Source organism: Sus scrofa, chromosome 12 (genome assembly GCF_000003025.6).
Source record: "Sus scrofa isolate TJ Tabasco breed Duroc chromosome 12, Sscrofa11.1, whole genome shotgun sequence".
In the NCBI taxonomy this organism is placed as follows: domain Eukaryota; kingdom Metazoa; phylum Chordata; class Mammalia; order Artiodactyla; family Suidae; genus Sus; species Sus scrofa.
The window spans coordinates 16,236,202-16,258,827 of record NC_010454.4 but is presented as its reverse complement, the minus strand read 5'-3'; the positions used below and the strand labels follow the sequence as shown (position 1 = coordinate 16,258,827).

The 22,626-nt window shown below is 43.8% G+C and overlaps 2 protein-coding genes across 10 annotated transcripts in view; one reads left to right on the top strand and one right to left on the bottom strand.

The window, feature by feature from the left end:
• Positions 1,325-3,809, bottom strand: LOC110256160 (translation initiation factor IF-2-like). Its single transcript, XM_021068078.1, has one exon. The coding sequence runs from the start codon at positions 3,807-3,809 to the stop codon at positions 2,853-2,855; it is 957 nt and encodes a 318-aa protein (XP_020923737.1). The 3' UTR covers positions 1,325-2,852.
• Positions 2,186-22,626, top strand: part of TLK2 (tousled like kinase 2) — a 127,394-nt gene continuing 106,953 nt past the window's right edge. For 3 of the 9 annotated variants that reach the window (XM_021068149.1, XM_021068151.1, XM_021068143.1), the window contains exons 1-2: positions 3,984-4,084; positions 5,576-5,661. In XM_021068149.1, the coding sequence (XP_020923808.1) occupies positions 5,581-5,661 (81 nt within the window). In that variant the 5' untranslated portion in view covers positions 3,984-4,084; positions 5,576-5,580. Of the gene's footprint in view, positions 2,561-3,661; positions 3,763-3,981; positions 4,085-5,575; positions 5,662-22,626 lie in introns of those variants that run through there. The other 6 variants (XM_021068152.1, XM_021068148.1, XM_021068146.1 and 3 more) reach the window with 5 other exon arrangements.

Sequence of the window (22,626 nt, the reverse complement as noted above, 5' to 3'; positions counted from 1 at the left end):
TGAGCTGAGGTGTAGGTCGCAGACACGGCTCGGATCCCACGTTGCTGTGGCTCTGGTGTAGTCTGGTGGCTACAGCTCTGATTGGACTCCTAGCCTGGGAACCTCCATATGCCACCAATGTGGCCCTAAAAAGACAAAAAAAAAAAAAACAAAAACAAAAAACCAAAAAACCCTTTCTTGGGGTTAATGGATGCAGACTATTGTCTTTGGAATGGATTAGCAGTGAGATCCTGCTGTGTAGCACTGGGAACTATGTCTGGTCACTTAAGATGGAGCATGATAATGTGAGAAAAAAGAAGGTATACATGTATGTTTAACTGGATCACCATGCTGTACAGTAGAAAATTGACAGAACTCTGTAAACCAGCTATAATGGAAAAAAAATTATTTAAAAAAAACCCCTCCATTCTCAAGGGTAAAGGAAGAAGATTAAACAGACCAGATGCCTTTTACATTTTCCTCTACTCACCTACTCCCACCCCAAATGTAATGCTTTCTTTAAGAGACGTCAAGGGAGTTCCCATTGTGGCTCAACAAGTAACAAACCCGACTAGCATTCCTGAGGACTCAGGTTCAATCCCTGGGCTTGCTCAGTGGGTTAAGGATCCAGCGCTGCTGTGAGCTGTGGTGTAGGTCGAAGATGTGGCTTGGATCCTGCATTGCTGTGGCTGTGGTGTAGGCCGGCAGCTGTAACTTCGATGTGGGTTCGTTAACCGTTGAGCCATGAAGGGAACTCCAGCCTGTGACCTACTGTGACCTGCAGAGAACAGCTTGGGGACACCAGAACTAGTCTGAGGCATGTCTGGCCGGCTCCCTGGTCTGCTCTGTGACTACAAACATGAGCCTGGAGGACTTGTCATTCGCTACCCTGAAGGCAGAGAGGACCAGATGATCAGCGTGCACATCTTCTAGATGAATCCGCCTTTGAGCTCTCTGAAGGGAACTGGGCCTTTGCATGGTAAATGTCACCATTTGCCAGTCCATGACCAGCTGAGTCTCACAAAGTTGCCCCGTGACCAAACACACTTTAAATGAGTTGGTTCATGAATCCAAGTTTAAATCACTTTGTGAAAAGAACCATCTGACAGTAACAGTTTATTTTGAAATTATCCATTGTTTTTTCCCCTCACTTTGATATTTTCACTTATAGAATGCTCATAAATAGAAGCACTCCATTTTTGTGGTAAGCAAATTCATTAAATTCCTATGAGCAATTCCAATTGGGATGAGTTAAGTCTGGAGTCGGGCTGTGGTCAGACCTATGACAGCGTAAGTTCTCTGACATGCAGAGAAGAATGCATTGGACAAAGTGAAACTTAAAATCTCATCTTTTCCTGTATTCCAATGATTTATTTTTTAAAGTTATTTCAAAAAATGGGGGGTGGGAGGTGGAATCATAGCCTTTTAGACCCACAAAGGAGTTTCAAATCCTCTAGTCCAAACTCCTTCATAGATGAGGTTGGTGAAGCTTGAAAAGTGTAGGTAACGGGACCAAGTAGCTTGTCTGAGGAGAAGCTGGGCTGGAACTCTGCTCTGACTCTGTCCAGTGTTCTCTTAAACTCTTCTCTCCTCATTTGAAACATTCCAGTGTCATTTTACTTTACAAAGGAGTTACTTTCTTCATCACTCACCATAGGGCAGAACTTGCCTCACTTGCTTTTCTTTTTGTGTAAGCAAGGGTAAGGGAAGGTGCACTCTCTACTTCTTGGTTCTCCTGCTCTCGATAGTTGTCCACCAGGCTGTCCTCCTCCTTCCCTCTGCCTGGAGCTTGCACTCCCCCTCCCTTGCAAACACTGTTATCTTTGGAAATATGTGTGTGCACGGCCCAACCTGGCCGTGGGATTTGAAGCAAGGTGACTCTTGGTTGAGTGGTGTTTCCATAGTCCTTGAATTTGCCCAAGGGCTTGGAAGGCTGGACAACTAACAAAAAATAAACTGCCATCCTTTGCCCTTTCAGTAGGTCTGTGTTCCATTAACACAGAATGGACAGAATTAAGAATAAGGAAGAAAAAAAGGCAGAAACAGGTACTTCACTTGAAGTACTTGCCTACCCCCCAGAAAAGTTCAAGGCTCTTGTTCATTATCTGAATTTTCCGCTTGTGATTCGCTTGTAGTCCTTAACTCATCTTCAGATTAAGGAAGCATCAGAGGAGAATAAAAAGTTGGGTATTTGCCTTGAAGTCAGTGTCCCGGCTCATATACAATCGGTGAATGTGATTTCTTTCCTCTAGTGCTGGGTGATCAGAGTGGGAGCCTTTTCCAGTGCAGAAAGCCTTCTGGCTGCCGCAGCTCCTGCGCCCTTTCACACTGCCCATTCCTCAGAAGACACTGTGAGGGGCAGGCCTGTTTTCTCCAACCTAGCACTTCCCCTTAGAGCCCCTTAGTACCCAGGAGGGCCTTGTTTTTAATCAGAGGTTGAAATGGAACCTCCCCCAGGGCGTACGGAGAGAGTCCCTTTGGGGCAGCGCCCCCCCTTCCGCAGGGCCGCATCCTGGTGGGGGTGGGGGCTCAGCCTTGATCCCAGGGCACCTCTAGTCCCTGGAGACGTCCAGCCAACCAGGTACGTGGAGGGGAAACGCTGTCCGCTGTCGATGGCGGCATATGTGGGTTTGGGGAGCAGGACTGTGGGGTTGGAGAGCGGCGGGGCGTGGGAGCTAGGCAACACCGGTGGGCACAGCCAACTCACTAACTGGGCGTCTCCGGGGAAGTTCGGGCGGGGTTTGCTGGCTCATGGGCTTTCTTCCTCTAAAATCCATCCTGGGCAGAGCAACCCCGCTTCTCACCCAAACTCGTGGAGACCAGGGATTAGGCGGACGCCGGGCTCTGGGAGGCGGGTCGGGGAAGCAACCAGCTCAGGCGGCGAGGGCCCTCCCACGCCGGTCCGCGACCCAGGGTGCCGGCCCACCCGCCTCGACTGGGGCCAGTTCCGCGGGGCGGGGGCCGACCTTACGAAAACGGCGGCGGGGGCTCTGGGACTCCGGCCCGGGCCGGTCCGACTCCCCTCGCGTCGCAGCCACTCTGGCTGGAGCGCTTGCCTGCCCGCCCTCAGCCGCCCGGCGAGGCAGCGGCCTCCTCTGCCGGCGCGGGGTCCCCTGGTTAACCCCTGCCCGCCAACCCGGCCGCTGATTGGAGGAGGCGGGGCGCCGGGGCAGCGGGGACCCCCCCCACCTTCCTCTTCCCCTCCCCCTCCTCCCCCACTGTCGGCGCTTCCCCCACCCCCCCAGGACCCCCCCGCCTCCCAGCCGTGCAAATCTCGCGAGGAAACACGCGGTTTCACTAGTGTGTTTACACCGATCACTACTAATCCGGACCGAACCGATCCGGATTAAGGGGCCGGAGGCGGGTCTTGGGCACCAGCGGTTCCGACCCCCCCGCCCTCCACGCCGCACCCGAGTGGCCCCTAGTCGAGCGGGCCCCCACCTCCCGACCGGGCCTGGGCTCTTCTGCGCCTCCCTTGGCCTTTGTCCGGCGCCAGGAGGCCGGTCCCGCGCCCCCCGCGGCCTCCCGGGCCCGGGCCCGCGTCGGGCGCCTGGCTCTGTACGCGAGCCCGGGGATCTGCGGCCTCCGAGGCCCCCCTCCCCCGCCCGCCCTCTCGTGGAGCCCGGCGCCGGCGGCGGCTGCCCGGGCGGGGGGTTGCGGCGCTCAGGAGAGGCCCCGGCTCCGCCCCGGGCCTGCCCAGGGGGAGTGCAGAGCGGTCCGCAGCCGGGTCGGGTCGGGGCCCCTCCCGGGAGGAGCGTGGAGCGGCGGCGGCGGCGGCGGCAGGTGAGAGGCTGAGCCCCGGGCGGGGGAGGGCGCCAGGCCTGAGGCATTAACCGTCCGGGCGACCCCCTCGGCTGAGGAGGTTGCGGCCCAGGCCCACCCGAGGGCCGGCGCCGGGCCGCAGCTTCTCGGCGCGGAGGCGGGAGGGGCTTCCCGAGGGCTGCGGGTCGCCGAGGGGCCGGGCCGAAGATGGGGGAGGCCCAAGCGGCCCCGGCCTGGGAGTGGGGCCGGCGGCCGGCGGGAAGAGGGGGGCGCCCCGGCAGCTGGAGGCCCCGGCAGCCTCCCGGGCGCCCCCGAGAGCTGGCCCGCCCTCCCTCCGTGACAGGTGGGCCTGGAGTTGGGGAAAGTTTGGAACCGGCGGGAGGCGAGGGGCGCCGGGACCAGGCCCCATCGGCCCTGCTTCTCGGCTGTGGGCTGCAGGGAGGATTCCAGTCCAAGGCCCCGCTGGAATGAGACAGTGTGGATCTTTCCTTAACATGAGTTGACATTAAATGGAATAACCGCTGGGGCGTCATTTTCCGGGCCAGGCCTGGGGATGGAGGTTTAGGAAATGTGCCGAGAGACCCTGGGGCTTGAGGGAGGCTTCAACCTCTGCCATTCCGGCCTCGATTAGGGCAGGGCGAGACTCGGAAGGCCACTTAGGGGAAACACTTTGAATCTCCTTTTTTTCTTTCCTTTTTCTTTTTGTTTTTCTTTTTAAAGATGCCTTTTTACCCTTCCGAAAATTTCCTTATTCTCTCTCTAATCTGCACTTGTTTGTGTGGGTGAAACTTTAATTTGCTACCCTTTTCATTCCCCTTTGCCCCAGGCTCTCAATCCAGGAAGGGAAATGAAACTGGAGGACTTTGTAGGGGTTGTTACTGGAAATTGTGGAGTTGTTAGATTGCAGAGGAGAATGTTGAATTCATGTTTTCAGGGAACTTTTCTATCATGCCAGTCATTCCAGTAGCTAATGATATGTTCGGAGGGGTTCTATGTAATGGTATATGCTCCTTTTCCACTTTTAACATTAGAAAGGTTTCCAATGGGTTCCGCAGGAGTTGATCTCTTGCAAACGATGGAGGTATTTGCTGAGAGTTAGCCTGTGCATTAATTGGTCATGGAAGGAGTTTAAAAATGGTGTCCTTCTGCCCCTCCCTGCTTGGAAGGAGTGCTAAAAGCAGATGTCTAGAGAAACCTACTGCTCCAGGGAGTGGCACATTTTGTAAAGGGATGGTTATGAAGCTACACTAATTTCCTGAGTGAATGCAGGTTATGGTTTTACCATGGGATCTCTATTAAATTTGGAATAATTAATTCCCTTTTTCATGAGCAACTGTGGGCTCCTCAGAGGAAGGAGGTATATAAAAGCGTTATTTGAAGTTATTTGTAGCTTCTGATTCATGCTGTATTATTTTGAAGTTATTATTAATGATTCATATTTTTAGGTTAAGAATTAGTTCCTGTGTGTTTGGGAAAAAAATATCTGAAAGTACTTACCTAAATTCAAAGATTGATAGAAAAAATTTTCTTTTATAAGCTGGTTCTTGCTCAACTCTTACAGCCATTCTGTGAAGGACTGGAGGGGTTTTTTTGCTGTTTAAATCAAATCTGAACTAGATAAAATAAGTGACCCTCAGAAGAGGACTTTTGAGCCACTTTACAACTTTAAATGTATTATTTAATATGCTCATTGTAGTTTTTCACTTGTATGTTATATTTACTGGAGGTTAACCTGATGTGACCACTCAACAAAATAGTGAGTTTTGTTATATCTAAAAATGGGTTCCTCATATTTTAACTTTTATGTTCTCACAGCCTACTTTTTCTTTTTCAGTAGAAATGATGGAAGAATTGCATAGCCTGGACCCCCGAAGGCAGGAATTATTAGAGGCCAGGTTTACTGGAGTTGGTGTTAGTAAGGTAAGTAAAACGATGGTAATGACCACTGATCATAGTCTCTTTTAAACACATTTAAAAACGTACGTGCAGTTTGGGTGGACCATACGGATACATTGAAGGGGAAAAGACTTGATTCATGGTTCCAGTGAACTTTTAAATCCTCCCAGTGGTTCCAGTCCGTTAGCAGTACATTTGAAGGTATCTCTATGGGAGTATATGCTTTTCCCCTTCTCATATGGGAGAGGTTTCCCATGGGTCTGTTCCGAGGATACTAACAGGATATATCTAGATTCTATGCCACTTTTTGTCAAAACTCCTTAGACATGCAGAAAAAAACTTCATGAAAAGGTATTGGTGTTGTTTTATTACACTGGATTTTTGGGGTAGTTATTTGTAGAGTTTTGAAAAATCTGTCTCTGCTAAATCTGTCAGTTCTCCAAATCTGCAGTTCAGTAGATCCTTCCTGGTTGCACCCCCAGACTGCTTCCTCTCTCTTCCTATTTTTCCTTCTTGTTCACTCTTTTTGTTCCAGGACCAAGATCAAGACCCCATTAATGGGTAGGTGTTGTGCAGTGTTAGGGCTTCCTCGTGTACCTGCTCCCTCATGCCTCTGGTCTCGTAGGATGGTTTTAGTACTAAATGTTAAACATATTTATGCTTTTAATACAATATGTAAAATATAGTTATGGTGTTTTGTTTAAAGTCTCACTCATTTGGGCTTGAGACTCTAGTTTTTGACCTTTGACTACATGAGGTAACATTTCTTCCTGTGCTTTTTAAGAAATGTTACCTCTTATGGTGACTTACTGTCGCACGTTTTTTGGTCAGTAGCTTGGAGAAGGTGTTTGTTAAGACTTAGCTGGAAAAGCTGGCTGCTTTGATGAGTCTCATAATTTTGGTGAATGAAATAGCTTGTTAGTTGTGAGTGCCTGCTTCGTACTAGGCATTGTTCAGGGCGTTAAGGATGACACCTTAGTACCATGCTTCCAAGCCCCCAGTGGAGAAAGAGCCAGCACTACAGACAAACAGAGATGTATTTTGATAAGAGCTGTATTAGAGCTGTGAAAACTGCTATGAGAACATAGGGTTTATTACACATTTTGTAGTTCTTGGTTTCTTTGGCCTCTTTAATCAAATGACTGGCTTGTGGCATTTTGGAACACCTGTACTCCTGACCCTTGTTATGTATTGATGTAACATGTATAAATGTAAATTCTCTGATCTCGTTGATAAATAGTTTCAACTGTAAATGAGCAGTATATTTGAGTATTAAATTGATCTCTGATTCATGATTCAGTCAGTTACCTAATAATGACCTTTGTTATGTCTTTTAACTTGGGAATTCAGCAAAAGGCTGCTATCCAAATCTATCCAATCTGTGTTCAAATGGTCACTTACTGAGTAAAAGTAAGTTTGTATTCAAATTGTATGCAGTTTGAACTCATTGGGCTTTGTTGTTAGGATGCTTTTCTTTACTGCTTTTAGGTTATGATAGCCATATCCAAGTATACTTCTCATGGGGTAGAGCATAAGTCTTGGGCATGAGTAACCTTGTGAATTTTGCTGCCCAGGCCCACCTAAAATCATATGACTACGGTGCCAGCAAACCTTATCTAATAGGAAGTTCTGCTTTAAATATATAGAAAGAAGTTCATTTATATCCAAGTGTCTTTAATACCATTAATTGTATTTTTGACATTTCCAGTCATGTTAAATATACTAATTATAATAAATATATTATTCGTGGAATAGCAAGAGAGTGTTTTTACCCATAGCAAAGAAACTTGGGGAAAAAAGCAAGTAAATACCCTGTGACTTGCAGAGGTAGGAAGAGGAAAAAGAAAATCTCCATTTTGTAGGACTTCTTTTGCCTGCAAGCCATTGTACCTTTTAGACCACTGATTTGCAATAGGAGTGGGGAGGAGGCCATGGTATAGGGAGAAGAGGTGCTTTTGGATAGACGGCTTCTAGCTTCGAATTCCTCATTATGGGTCATAATTTCCAATTGAAGATGTCATGGTGTTGATGACAGCTTTCAGTTTTGCAAAGATCATGAACGCTTACAGCCCTTGCTCCCAATGGGAGAGCAGAGTGACTTTCCTGTGATTAGTGCCATCTAGTGGGACTCATGCAGCCTCGTTGGGCTGTCTTTTGAGTTTCTCCTAGTCTCATAACATTTTCAGTACTTTTTGATGTCCATAGAAGGAAGAGAGTGCCACTGTGGATTCTTTCCTGGTGGACAAGAGAGTTTTAAGTAGCCGCAGCCTTTGAACTTCCTGGTTATTATGGATCTCTTGTCATGCTGCCTCAAATTTTTTGCACCTACAGATTACATATCCATCACAAAACAGGCTAAAAAAAAGAAAATGGCCAAGCCACCCATTTATTATTTATAGTAATTAAGTTATTTTTATTTATCTTTTTTTACAAGTTTAACATTTTCTTGAATATTGCATTTATAATTGGTTTTATATAATTTTGTCGTCAATATTTAATTTATAATAACTGCCAAACCGAAAGCATTCATTTTGTGCTTTGGGATGTACAATGTGATGTTGTTTAAGAGACCGATGTTTTCTGTCATTAGTAAATTGGTAATAGAGGAAAGTAACCTGAAGTACTGAGACGTCTAGCTACCACTTTTTTAGGAGGACCTGTAAACAACCTCTTAGCTTTTTCTTCTTTTTTTTTTTTTTTGTCTTCTTAGGGCCACATCCATGGAGGTTCCCAGACTAGGGGTTGAATTGGAGCTGTAGCTGCTGGCCTACACCACAACCACAGCAACTCGGAATCCAAGCCCTGTCTGCAACCTACACAACAGCTCATGGCAATGCCTGATCCTTAACCCACTGAGCAAGGGCAGGGATCAAACCCGTGTCCTCATGGATACTAGTAGGGTTCATTGAGCACTGAGCCACAACGGGAACTCCAACCTCTTAGCATTTTTGAGGTGATGGGTTAATTGGGTTATGAACCTACTTTTTCATTTCTTGTTGGCCCGATATATGAGCTTTCTTTTTTTTTCTTTTTTTTTTTTTTTGGTCTTTTTTTGTTATTTCTTGGGCCGCTCCCTTGGCATATGGAGGTTCCCAGGCTAGGGGTCGAATCGGAGCTGCAGCCACCGGCCTATGCCAGAGCCACAGCAACTCTGGATCCGAGCCGCATCTGCACCCTACACCACAGCTCAGGGCAACGCCGGATCGTTAACCCACTGAGCAAGGGCAGGGACCGAACCTGCAACCTCATGGTTCCTAGTCGGATCCGGCGTTGCCGTGAGCTGTGGTGTAGGGTGCAGACTTGGCTCGGATCCCGCGTTGCTGTGGCTCTGGCGTAGGCCAGTGGCTGCAGCTCCGATTCGACCCCTAGCCTGGGAACCTCCATATGCCAAGGGAGCGGCCCAAGAAATGGCAAAAAGACAAAAAAAAAAAAAAAAAAAAAACTAGACAGGCGTTCCCTTGTGGCTCAGTGGGTTAAGGATCCAATGTTGTCACTGCTCTGGCTCTGGTTATAGCTGTGGCACGGGTCTGATCCCTGGCCCAGGAATTTCTGCATGCCTACATGCCATGGGCTCAGCCAATTAAAAAAAAAAAAGAAAAAGAGAGTTCCTTTGGTGGCTTAAACCCAGCTAGGATCCATGAGGATTCGGGTTAAATCCCTGGCCTTGCTCAGTGGGTTAAGGATCCGGCATTGCTCTGAGGTGTGGTGTAGGTTGCAGGTGTGGCTCAGATCCCACACTGCTGTGGCTGTGGTATAGGCTGGCAGCTGTAGCCCCCATTTGACCCCTAGCCTGGGAACCTCCATATGCCACAGGTATTGCCAAAAGAAAAAGAAAGAAAGAAGAGAAAAGCACTACTAGATAATTCACTTCCAGTAATGTGAAATTGACTGTACCTTGTATTCATATGTTTTCAATGAGGACTAATGCAGTTTATATTCCTTACTCTGCTCCCTTTTGACAATTTGAATACAGATAGTCTTGTCTGTTTAATTCTGGAGACTGTGTAAAGTGGAATTCTACCTTTGCATGCATTTGTGCCTAGTCTAATGTTAATGCTGATAGAGTAGCGAGTACTTATATAGTACTTTCTGTGTGTCAGATACTGTCCCAAGTACAATAAAAACAATAAGTGAACTTTGATCTTTCAAAATAGGGATACCAGTCTTTTTTGGGGGGAGGAGGATGCCTGCAGCATGTGGAAGTTCTCAGGCCAGGGATTAAACCCATGCCACAGCAATGACCTGAGCTGCTGCAGTGACAATGCCAGATCCTTAACCTACTGTGCCACAAGGGAACTCCCAGGGACAGGTCTTTTTTGGTCTTTTTAGGGCCACACCTCTGGCATATGGACATTCCCAGGCTAGGGGTCCAATCAGAGCTGCAGCTGCTTCCATACGCCACAGCCACAGCAACGCCAGATCCTTAATCCACTGAGCAAGGCAAGGTCAAACTTTCATCCTCATGGATACTTGTCAGATTCTTAACGTGCTGAGCTACAAGAGAAACTTCCTACAAGTCTTGATAAACATTTCTTCTCTTATGAGGTATACTGACTCTTGCCCACTACAGTCCTCCCACTCGTTGATTTATAGGCTTACCGTGGGTCACTTTATGACAACTTGCACTTGTATTATAATAATTTAGTGTAAATCAACAACATATTGTTGCAAAGTGAAAGAATGGTTGATTCTAGTTAACTGCCTTGGAAAGATTGAACATAAAGTGAGTAAAAAAAGAGGTATTTATAAATTTCTAAAAAAATTTTTATAGGAGTTCCTTTGTGGGTCAGCGGGTTAAGGATTCAGCATTGTCACTGTTGTGGCTCTGGTCACTGCTGTGGTGTGGGTTAAGTCCTGGCCCTGGAACTTCCACATGCTGTGGGTGAGGCCAAAAAAATTTTCTTTTAATCTGGAAGAATTCTTCATTTAGATTCTAGGCAAGTACCTTTAAAACTCTTGCTTCACTTTTGGAGAAATCGAAACTGGAAATTGTAGATGATACATTATGGGTGTGGTTTAAGACAGTGTGAAACTACAGTCAGTAGATCTACAACTCTAAAGGCCTGTATCAAAAGATTGGCAACAGGAGTTCCCATCGTGGCGCGGTGGTTAACGAATCCGACTAGGAACCATGAGGTTGCAGGTTCAATCCCTGCCCTTGCTCAGTGGGTTAAGGATCCGGCGTTGCCATGAGCTGTGGTGTAGGTTCCAGACTCAGCTTGGATCCCCTGTTGCTGTGGCTCTGGTGTAGGCCAGCGGCTATGGATCCGATTCGACCCCTAGCCTGGGAACCTCCATGTGCCGCGGGATTGGCCCAAGAAATGGCAAAAAGACAAAAAAAAAAAAAAGATTGGCAACAGAATATACATTTATATGTTTTAAGTTCAAGGAAAACATTTAAGGTTGTTTTTTTTTGTTTGTTTTTTTAGGGCCACACCTGTGGCGTATGGAAGTTGCCTGTCTACGGGTCGAATCAGAGCTGCAGCTGCCAACCTACACCACAGCTCACGGGATCACGAGGTCCTTAGCCCACTGAGTGGGGCCAGAGATCAAACCTACATCCTTAAGGATGCTAGTTGGATTTGTTACTGCTGAGCCATGATGGGAACTCCTAAGGTGTTGTTTTTTAAGATTCCCCACTATCACTTACTTATTGTTTAATGTCATTGGTTTTAGTTGTATTGAATAAAAAGGATTATGCAGTGTGTTGATGGCATTGAAAAGAAGAGCAAAATGAGAAACCATGAAAAGTGAGATTTTATCTGTTAAGGCACAATAAGAACCTTCATTTCATAGTGCCCGAAGCAAGGCCATTGGAGTTTTTGTTGTAGTTGTTGTTGTTAATGCTTTTTGGCCGTGCCCATGGGCCACGCCATGTGGAACTTTTAGGCCGGGGATCGAACCCTCATCCTCATGGATACTAGTCGGATTGTTTCCACTTTACCACAATGGCAGCTCCCAAGGCAATGTAATTTTATGCAGTACCGAATGTATTTTTGGTATCTTCTTAAAGAAAAACTTCTCTTTTCTGACCTTTTATAAATTTGTGAGTCTGATACATGATCATTTTATTTTTATTTTTTATTAATTCATTAATTTATTTATTTTGTTTTTTAGGGTCCCATGTGCAGCATATGGAAGCTCCCAGGCTAGGGTTCAAATCGGAGCCATAGCTGCCGGCCTGCACCACAGCAATGCCAGATCCGAGCCACATCTGTGACCTACCCTTACACTGGAGCTCACGGTAATGCTGGATCCTTAACTCACTGAGTGAGGCCAGGGATGAAACCCTCATCCTCATGGCTACTAGTCAGGTTTGTTGCTGCTGAGCCACAAAAGGAACTCCTGATAAATGATCATTTTATTTTTGTCATGTTTTTGTTTTTGTTCTTGTCTTTTGTCTTTTTAGGGCTACACCTGCGGCATATGGAGGTTCCCAGGCTAGGGGTCGAATAGGAGCTGTAGCTGCCGGCCTACACCACAGCCATGCCAGATCTGAGCTGACCTACACCACAGCTCACGCAACACTGGATCCTTAACCCACTGAGCCAGGCCAGGGATGGAACCCGCAACCTCAAGGTTCCTAGTTGGCTTCGTTTCTGCGGCGTCACGATGGGAACTCCATTTTTTTTTTACTTTTTTTTTTATGATTTTTATTTTTTCTATTATGGTTGGTTTACAGTGTTCTTTCAGCTTTCTACTGTACAGCAGAGTGACCCAGTCACACACATATATATTCACTCTTTTTCTCATGTTATCCTCCATCATGTTGTATCACAAGTGACTAGATGTAGTTCCCAATGCTGTACAGCAGAATCTCATTGCCTATCCATTCCAAATGCAATAGTTTACATCTATTAACCCCAGAGTCCCAGTCCACCCCACTCCCTCCCCACCCCCCTTGGCAACCAAAAGTCTGTTCTCCAAGTCCATGAGTTCTCTTCTGTGGAAAGGTTCATTTGTGCCATATATTAGATTCCAACTATAAGTGATATCATATGGTATTTGTCTTTCTGACTTACTTCACTTAGTATGAGAGTCTCTGGTTCCATCCACGTTGCTGTAAATGGCATTAATTTGTTCTTTTTTTATGACTGAGTAGCATTCCATTGTGTGTGTTTATTTATATGCACAACTTGTTTGTTTGTTTGTCTTTTTGCTCTTTTCTAGGGCTGCTCCCATGGCATATGGAGATTTCCAGGCTAGGGGTCTAATCGGAGCTGTAGCCACTGGCCTACACCAGAGCCACAGCAACTCGGGATCCGAGCCGCCTCTGTGACCTACACCACAGCTCACAGCAATGCTGGATCCTTAACCCACTGAGCAAGGCCAGGGATGGAACCCACAACCTCATGGTTCCCAGTCGGATTCACTAACCACTGATCCACGACGGGAACTCATCACCACATCTTCTTAAACCATTCATCTGTCAGTGGACATTTAGGTTGTTTCCATGTCTTGGCTATTGTGAATAGTGCTGCCATGAACATGTGGGTGCATGTATCTTTTTCAAGGAAAGTTTTGTCCAGATATATGCTCAAGAGTGGGATTGCTGGTAGTTCTATATTTAGTTTTCTGAGGTACCTCCATACTGTTTTCCATAGTGGTTGTACCAACTTACATACATTCCCAACAGCAGTGTAGGAGGGTTCATTTTCTCCTCACCCTCTCTAGCATTTGTTATTTGTTGACTTGTTAATGATGGCCATTCTGTCAGTGGACATTTAGGTTGTTTCCATGTTTTGGTGTGAAGTGATACCTCATAGTTTTGATTTGCATTTCTCTAATAATTAGTGATATTGAGCATTTTTTTTCTTTTTATCACCCTATGAATTTTATTACATTTATAGTTGTATAACGAGCATTTTTTTCATTTGTTGGCCATCTGCATATATTCTTTGGAGAAACGTCTATTCAGGTCTCCTGGCTATTTTTCAGTTGTGTTGTTGGGTTTTTTTTTGTTGTTGTTGTTGAGTTATATTTTGTATTTACTTGTATATGTGTACATATGTATATATTTTGTTAGTAGACTTTATTTTTTAGATTTACAGAAAATTTAGCAGTTAGTACAGAGAGTCCTCATATACTCCCATCCCATACCTCAGGTTTTCCCCTATTTTTAACATCTTCTATTTTGTGTGGTAGATTTGTAACAATTGATGAACCAATAATGATACATTATTATTAACAAAGTCCATAGTTTAACATTTACTCTTGGCCTTCCAGTTGTGGCACAGCAGAAACTAGGAACCATGAGGTTGCAGGTTTGACTTCTGGCCTCTCAGTGGGTTAAGGATCCAATGCTCCGTGAGCTATGGTGTAGGTCACAGGCACAGCTTGAATCCTGCATTACTGTGGCTGTGGTGTAGGCTGACAGCTGTAGCTCTGATTTGACTCCTATCCTGGGAACCTCTATATGCTGTGGGTATGACCGTAAAAAGCGAAAAAAAAAAAAAAAAAAAGAGTTCCCATCGTGGCTTAGTGGTTAACAAATCTGACTAGGAACCATGAGGTTGCGGGTTCGATCCCTGCCCTTGCTCAGTGGGTTAAGGATCCCGCATTGCCATGAGCTGTGGTGTAGGTTACAGACGCAGCTGGTTCCCACGTTGCTGTGGTGTAGGCTGGCAGCTACAGCTCCAATTTGACTCCCTAGCCTGGGAGCCTCTACATGCCGTGGGTGCGGTCCTAAAAAGACAAAAAAAAAAAAAAAAAAAGAAAGAAAATTTACTCTGTGTTATACAGTTCTGAGGGTTTTGATAAATCAAAAAAGTCATGTATTCACCATATGAATATATATTTTTATTTTTAAGAGTGCCCAGATCATTATTGAATCTGTTTTATACAGTTATGTTTGTTTAGCCTAATCTACATGTTTACCTCTTTATTTGTTCTTCATTCCTTTTCACATCTGTGACTTATCTGGAATACTTTTTATTTTGCCTGAAATACAGTCTTTGGAATTTCCCTAGTGTGGGTCTACCAGTTACTGTCTAGTTTTGGTTTTACTCTTTTTGTTCCACAGACAGGGATCAAACCCTCAACACAGTAGCAACCCTCGCCACAGCAGTGACAACACCAGTTCCTTAACCCATTGCACCACCAGGGAACTCCTGGTTTTATTCTTTTTATTTTTTGTCTTTTAAGGCCCATACTCTTAGAATATGGAAGTTCCCGGGCTAGGGTATAATTGGAGCTGCAGCTGCTGGCCTAGGCCACAGCTCACAGCAATGTTGGATCCTTAACCCACTGAGCGAGGTCAGGGATTGATCCTATATCCTCACGGATACTAGGTGGATTCATTTCTGCTGTGCCACAATGGGAACGCCTCCCTGGTTTTACTCTTTAAAGGTGTTTTTTTTTTTTTTTTTTTTTTTTTTTTTTGCTAGGTTTAAAATTCTAGGTTGGTTATTATTTTTTTTCCATACATTGTTTACTGTTCTCCACTTCCATTATGCCCTTTTTATTTTTATTCTTATTGCCATTCTGTTGAAAGTATCTTTTCTTTGCCCACTTTTGAGATTTTTTTTCTGTCTCTGATGTTCTGTGCTGTATGTATGTGAGAATGAGAGATACACATAGATTGGATTATTTTTTTCTTTATTATTTTCCTGATCTTTATTTATATCTGAATATTTTGAGGGAACCTAAGCATACACTTAAAAAAATTGATTTTAGTTTTTAGAGCAGTTTTAGCCCCACAGAAAAATTGAGTGGAAGGTACAGAGATTTCCCATATACCTCCTGCCCATGCATATATTTAGCTTCCCCTGTTATCAACAGACTGCACCAGAGTGGTATATTTGTTACAGTAACGAACCTACGTTAACACATTATCACCCAAAGTGCATAGTTTACATTAGGGTTCACTATTTTTTTTTAGGGCTGCACCTGTGGCATATGGAGGTTCCCAGGCTAGGGGTCTAATCGGAGCTGTAGCTGCTGGCCTACACCACAGCCACAGCAATGCCAGATATGAGCCACGTCTTCGACCTACACCACAGCTCATGACAATGCTGGATCCTTAACCCACTGAGCGAGGCCAACCATCGAACCCGAAATCTCATGGTTCCTAGTTGGATTCATTAACCACTGAGCCACTACAGGAACTCCTCTTCTTGCATTTCTTTATTTTCTCTTTAGATTTTCTCATCTGCATAATTCTATCCATTGAGTTTTCATGAGGAATGATTTATTTCTAGGTGGTTCTTACTGATAGTGTGGCCCTGTGCTCTTTATTTAAAGTACAGGTGGATTCCCGAAAGTCCCCTCATTGGGCTTTGATTTTCTTCTCTCTCCACACACCCAGGCCTCCTAAAGTACAGAGAGCTCAATTTCAAAGTTTTTTCTTTAGAATAAAATGAGCAAATGCCCTCAAATAGAAATAGTATTTTTTGAATGCTGATCTTAACCTTTCTGAATTTTGTCTTCTCATGGATTTTGGAGCAGTAATGGCTTCTCTTGTTCATAGTCAGTACTATAAAATTATTTAAAACTTATAAAGTGTGTATGAACTCTTGTGCCATAGTGGGTCAGGAATCCATATCCAGATTTCTCCACTTCTCTTCTGCTTCCTTCCTTCCTGTATGTGGTCTGTATTGGCACTGTCATTAAACTTGGCTGTTAGTCATTTATGTTATTTCTTTTTCTTTCTTTCTTTCTTTTTTTTTTTTTGCCTGTGCTCATGGCATGCAGAAATTCCCCAGGGTCAAGGATCAAATCTGCACCATAGCAGTGACCCAAGCCACAGCTGTGACAGTGCTAGGTCCTTAACCTGTTGAGCCACCAGGGAACTCCCCATTTATGTTATTTCTTATTTTCTGTTTTCATTTAGTTAAATAAAGATTAAATTGAAATATTTACTTTTTTTTTTTTTTTTTCTTTTTAGGGCCGCACTCGCGGCATATGGAGGTTCCCAGGCTAAGGGTTGAATCAGAGCTGTAGCTGTTGGCCTACACCACAGCTCACAGCAACGCTGGATCCTTAACCACTGAGCAAGGTCAAGGATTGAACCTGCGTCCTCATGGATTCTAGTCAGATTTGTTAACTGCTGAGCCAAGATAGGAACTCCTGAAGTATTTCTTTAAAAAATATCCTCATGGATACTAGTTGGGTTCTTAACCCACTACACCACAACAGGAACTCCCTATCAATGATTTGTTTCAAACTTGAGTCAAGAGATGATTTGGGTTGGTCAGTTCTTCCTTTTTACCTTATCTAGGTCTCAAATTGCTAGGTCTCTCTTGGTGGTAGGTTTTCCTGGAGTAGTAGGTGACTTTGGCCTGCAGAAGGGTTAACCTTTACATCTCTCTGTTGTTTTTGGTTCATTTGAGGGTAGCCTTTGGCTTAGTGTGGGGCCACAGAGTTTCTGTTATAGGGTCATTTGTCCTAGCACCTGCTTGCTCACTGGTCAGCTTTTTTTGCCTTTATAGAGACTTTAATGGGGGATCTTGTTTCATAATTTGGACTCTTACTGTCTATCTACCCCAGAAAGACTCCTTTGGGAGCTCCTGTCATGGCTTAGTGGTTAACGAATCCAACTAGGAACGATGAGGTTGCGGGTTCCATCCCTGGCCTTGCTCAGTGGGTTAAGGATCCGGCGTTGCCATGAGCTGTGGTGTAGGTCGCAGATGGGGCTCGGATCCCACGCTGCTGTGGCTGTGGCGTAGGCTGGCAGCCACAGCTCCAATTTGACCCCTAGCCTGGGAACCTCCATATGTTGCGGGAGCAGCCCAAGAGCAGCAGCAAAAAGACAAAAAAAGAAAGAAAGAAGGAAAGAAAGAAACACTCCTTTGTAGATTAGAGCAGTCTGAAGGATCTGGAGTAAAAAGCTCTCTCATTTGGTTGATTGGTTTTGCCTATTTTCTGAGGTCATCATGATGAAGTCAGGCTCTTTGCTTTCTTCCCGCTTCTCAGACAGTTTTCTCTAGTTTTATAGACTCTTACCTTTGCTGTTTAACAATAGACCATAGTTATACTGCATTAGTTATCAGGTATAAGAAATGTCATTCCCCTCACAGATACACCTTGTGCTGAGGAATGTTCAGAGTCACTGCTCTGAGAATTTTGGTTGTTTTTGATAATTTTAGAAATTTAATTGGTAATTTCTTATGCAATTTAGGATATAGAATTAAGAGTGGGATTTCATTATACTCATACCTTACTCTTTTAACTTACCCCCCCTTTTGAAAAACTGCATATACTGCAAAGTATATTGAAATAGGATTAATCTAATTTTGGTCCTAGTACCTTCTAAGAAGTTAAAAGACTAATTGTATGACTTGAAAGTCAGTTCAATTCTGGGTACTTCCAGTTTAAAAAAAATTATTTTTGATCTGCACTGAAAGAGGGAGCTGTATTTGAGATAGGAGAAAACAAAACTAAAAATTCATTTAGGTATTAGTACTATCAAAGAATAAGTGGTGGCATTAAAATGCAAAACGCAGAGTTCCTGTCATGGCTCAGTGGTAACAAACCTGACTAGTTTCCATGAAGATGCAGGTTTGATCCCTGGCCTCGCTCAGTGGGTTAAAGGATCTGGTGTTGCTGTGGCTGTTGGATGGCAGCTATAGCTCCAATTTGACCACTCGCCTGGGAACTTCCACATGCCTCGGGTGCAGCCCTTAAAAAAAAACAAAAACACCCCCCCCAAAAAAAGACCAAATAAAATGCAAAACCTTCAGAAACAAAAGCTAGAACAAAATCTTGCAAAAGTTCTTTCCTTATTAACTCCTTCATCATGTGTATACAGGCTTCTGGGATTTGGGGTTGCAGATACCAAAGGAGCAAGTTAAGTACTTTGCTTAACTATGCCCTGAACACAGCAGCAAGGAAAATAGAGGTGGAGTGTTTTTCTAAAAATGTTCTTAATAAAAGGATGATGTCTATTTCCTAATCCTAACTAGGTGAGGGAAATAAAATTTACCGTTCTAACCATTTTTCAGTGTATTCACACTCACTTTGTTGTGCAGCCATCATCACCATCTCTCTCAAGACTTCATCTTGCAAAAATTAAACTGTACTCATTAAATAATAACTCCCCATTTACTCCTCTCCTCAGTCCCTGGCAATCACGATTCTACTTTCTGTTTCCATGAATTTGACTACTCTAAAAATCTCATATAAGTGGACTCATACAGTTTGTCTTTCTGTGACTGGCTTATTTCATTTAGCATAATATCCTCAAGGTTCATCCTAGTGTAGTATGTATCAGAATTACCTTCCTTCTTAAGCCTGAACAGTATTCCATTATATGTACCACATTTTATTTATCCATGTATTTGTCAGTGAACACTTGGGTTGCTTTTATGTTTTGGATCCTTTGAATAATGCTGCTATGAACATGGGTGTACAAATATCTGTTCATATCCCTGCTTTCAGTTCTTTCGGGTATGTATGCAGAAGAGAAATGATGGGATCATTTTAAACTTCACTCTTGTTAAAGCTTGACCTCCTCTCATCCCATATTGTTGACAAAGCAGAGCCAGAAAATGGTGATTCTTTTTCTCTTAGTTCATGTTTAGTAAAAGCCTTAGAAGTTTTAAAAATTTTGTTAGCATTGGTGTTCTCTTGTGACACATGAGGTTGAGGATTCAGCATTGTCACTGCAGTGGCTTGAGTCTCGGCTGTGGTGCAGGTTTGGGCCAGGCGAGTGCAGCCAAAAAACCCCCAAAGTTGTTAGCATCTATGGGAGAACTAGTAATAACAGTCAAATTGCAGTTTTTTTTTTTTTTTTTTTAAGGCTGCACCCAGAGCATATGGAAGTTCCCGAGCAAGAGGTTGAATGAGAGCTGCAGCTGCCAGCCTATGCCACAGCCACAGCCACAGCCGTGTCAGACCTGAGCCGCATTTGTGACCTACCCCAAAGCTTGTGGCAACACTGAATCCTTAACCTACTGAGCTAGGTCGGGGATCAAATCCACATCCTCATGGACACTAGATGGGTTCTTAACCTGCTAGACCACAACAGGAATTCTAAATTTCAGTTATTTTTGCAGATAGCATTATTGGTCCAGAAGTCGAAGGACTAAGCCATTATGTAACTTGGTAAGTTAGAGAGGTCAGCCTTTTATTTTAACCAAAACACAGTTTATTACTTTTTAATTAAAGTGTAGTTGATTCACAGTGTTGTGCCAATCCAAATCATAGCTTAATTTAAAATGATAATAGCAAGTGGCTATCCAAATTTGCTGTACTAGAATTTTGTTTTAAATATGAAGACTTAATGTTGCCTGCATAAAGATAACAAGGTGATAGTGTCTGTTGTAATGGATGTGACCCATATGACTGATAATTTTGTTTTTATAAAGATTAAATATGTGACTTTTATCAAATAAACTGCTGCCAGAATTGGTGTTAATTTAATTACTGTTTTGTCTGACTCCTGAGGAATACTAAGGATTAATCGTAGAATTAAAATGTAATCTGAAGAGCCAGCTGATTTCAGGAGGTGCCTCTAGTTCAGGATCTATCATGTTATATTAATTCACTTTATCAGCCAGATTTAATGTTCACATTTGGCAGAAGCTACTAGCACCTAACCAAAACTGACTTGACCAATTTCCATTGTATTAACAATTGACTAGTTAGAATCAAGGCACGAAAATATTCCATCAGTTTCGTAAGAACAGCTGTTTGAAGTGCTTGTGTGATTGTTTGAATAAGATGAAGTAAAGAGACGTAATAGCTGTATTGAAATTTTAGTGCCTAAATTTTTCAGCAGTTGAGTGCAGGTAACTTTATTGAGTCAGTGCAGGTATACAGTATAGGTATTACAGAAAATAAAATAAATAAAAATAAAAAAATCAACCAGATGCACTGCATACTCTTCAGGCACTTATAATTAGGCAGGCATGGACTCAGGTGTCTATGGCACATAGCTGAAGATGGATATGGAGGTGTGAAGGTATTATGAGTCTAAAAGAAAGGGGTGCAAATACACATGTATGTGAAGGTATTCTGAGCCTAAAAGGAGAGAGCATAATTAATATGCTCAGAGGTTGGACTGTGTGGGGAAGGATGAGACTTTGTTTCTCAGAAAGATCCCTGTAGCTAAACAATCTAAGAAAAATTCTGATAAAATATTATTATGAATAAGTCACAAAATGATGGCAAAGAATAGCTTGATTTTGAAGGCTAGCAAAACTGCTTGGGGTCTAAGGCACAGAGAATTTTTTTGTTTTGTTTTGAAGAATTGATTTTGGGAGTTATCTTGTGGCCCAGCAGGTTAAGGATCTGGCATTGTCACTGAAGTGGCTTGGGTCTGGTTGAATTCTTGGCCTGGGAACTTCCACATGCCGGAGGTGCAGCCAAAAGAAAAAAAGAATAAATTTTGATTTGATATTATATTCATGTAGTACAAAATTCAAAAGATTTCAAAAATAGGAGCTCCCATTGTGGCTTGGTGGTTAACAAATCTGACTAGGAACCATTAGGTGGCGGGTTCAATCCCTGGCCTCCCTCAGTGGATTAAGGATCCGGCTTTGCTGTGAGCTGTGGTGTAGGTCGTAGACACGGCTCGGATCCCGCATTGCTGTGGCTCTGGTGTGGGCCGGCGGCTGCAGCTCTGATTAGACCCCTAGCCTGCGAACCTCCATATGCCGTGGGTGCGGCCCTAAAAAGCCAAAAAAAAAAAGATTTCAAAAATATACAATGAAACCTCTCTTCTATGCTTTTCTTTTATCCGTCTGGTTTCCTTCCCTGGAGACAACTATTAGCAGTTTCTTGTGTTTTATTTATGTGTATGTGCATATCTCATATATATCACATATGATATATATAGTATGTATGTGTGTGCATGTGCAGCTGAAACAGGCTTGGGTCTGCTCTGGGATCCAGGGAAATTCACTCCCCTTCCTGGCCTGTTTCCCAGTCCCCCTGTGGGAGTGTTGAAATTAAATAAAATTCAGACATCATCTCCTCTGGCAAAAATTTTTTTTTTTTTTAAATACAGAGACAAGTATTTTATATACATTATTGTGTATTTTGCTTTTCATGTTTAAAAATTTTTTTTTGGTTGGTGGGGCTATACCCATGGCATATGGAAGTTCCCCGAGCCAGGGATCAAATCTGAGCTGCAGCTGTGACCTATGCCACAGCTGCAATAATGCTGGATCCTTAACCCACTGGGCTGCTGTGGGGATCAAACCCTCACTGCCACAGAACCATCAGATCTTTTTTTTTTAAATTATTTTTTATTTATTTATTTATTTATTGTCTTTTTGCCATTTCTTGGGCCTCTCCTGCAGCATATGGAGGTTCCCAGGTTAGGGGTCGAATCGGAGCTGTATCCTCCGGCCTACGCCAGAGCCACAGCAACACAGGATCCGAGCCGTGTCTGCATCCTACACCACAGGTCATGGCAACGCCGGATCGTTAGCCCACTGAGCAAGGGCAGGGACCAAAACCGCAACCTCATGGTTCCTAGTCGGATTTGTTAACCACTTCGCCACGACAGGAACTCCAGAACCATCAGATCTTAACCCACTGTGCCACAGCAGGAACTCTTAAAATATTTTAGAAATTATTTCATTTTAGTACATATAGAACTTCCTTCTGCTTTCCCCCTCCCCCAGGCTGCTTAATATTCCATTCTATAGCTGAACCATAATTTAACCAATTTCTTGTCAATGTACACTTAGATGGACAACGTTTTATTGATATAAGTAGTGCTTAGTAAATAGCCTTATATATAATGTCATTTCACCTTTGTTTACATAGGTTTACTGGATAATATCCATAGAAGTGGAATTGCTGGGTCAAAGGATATGAGCATTTGTCATTTTGGTAGTTAGAGCCACATTCGTCTCAACAGAAAAGAGGAATATAATTATATTCCTCCATCAATGAATGAGAACATTTATTTCCCCATGGTTAAGTACATTAAGGGAGTTAGTTAAGGGAGTCCTTGGGCAGATGCTAGAGTTTTGTTTTTTTTGGTCTTTTTGCCTTTTCTAGGGCTGCTCCCGTGGCACATGGAGGTTCCCAGGCTAG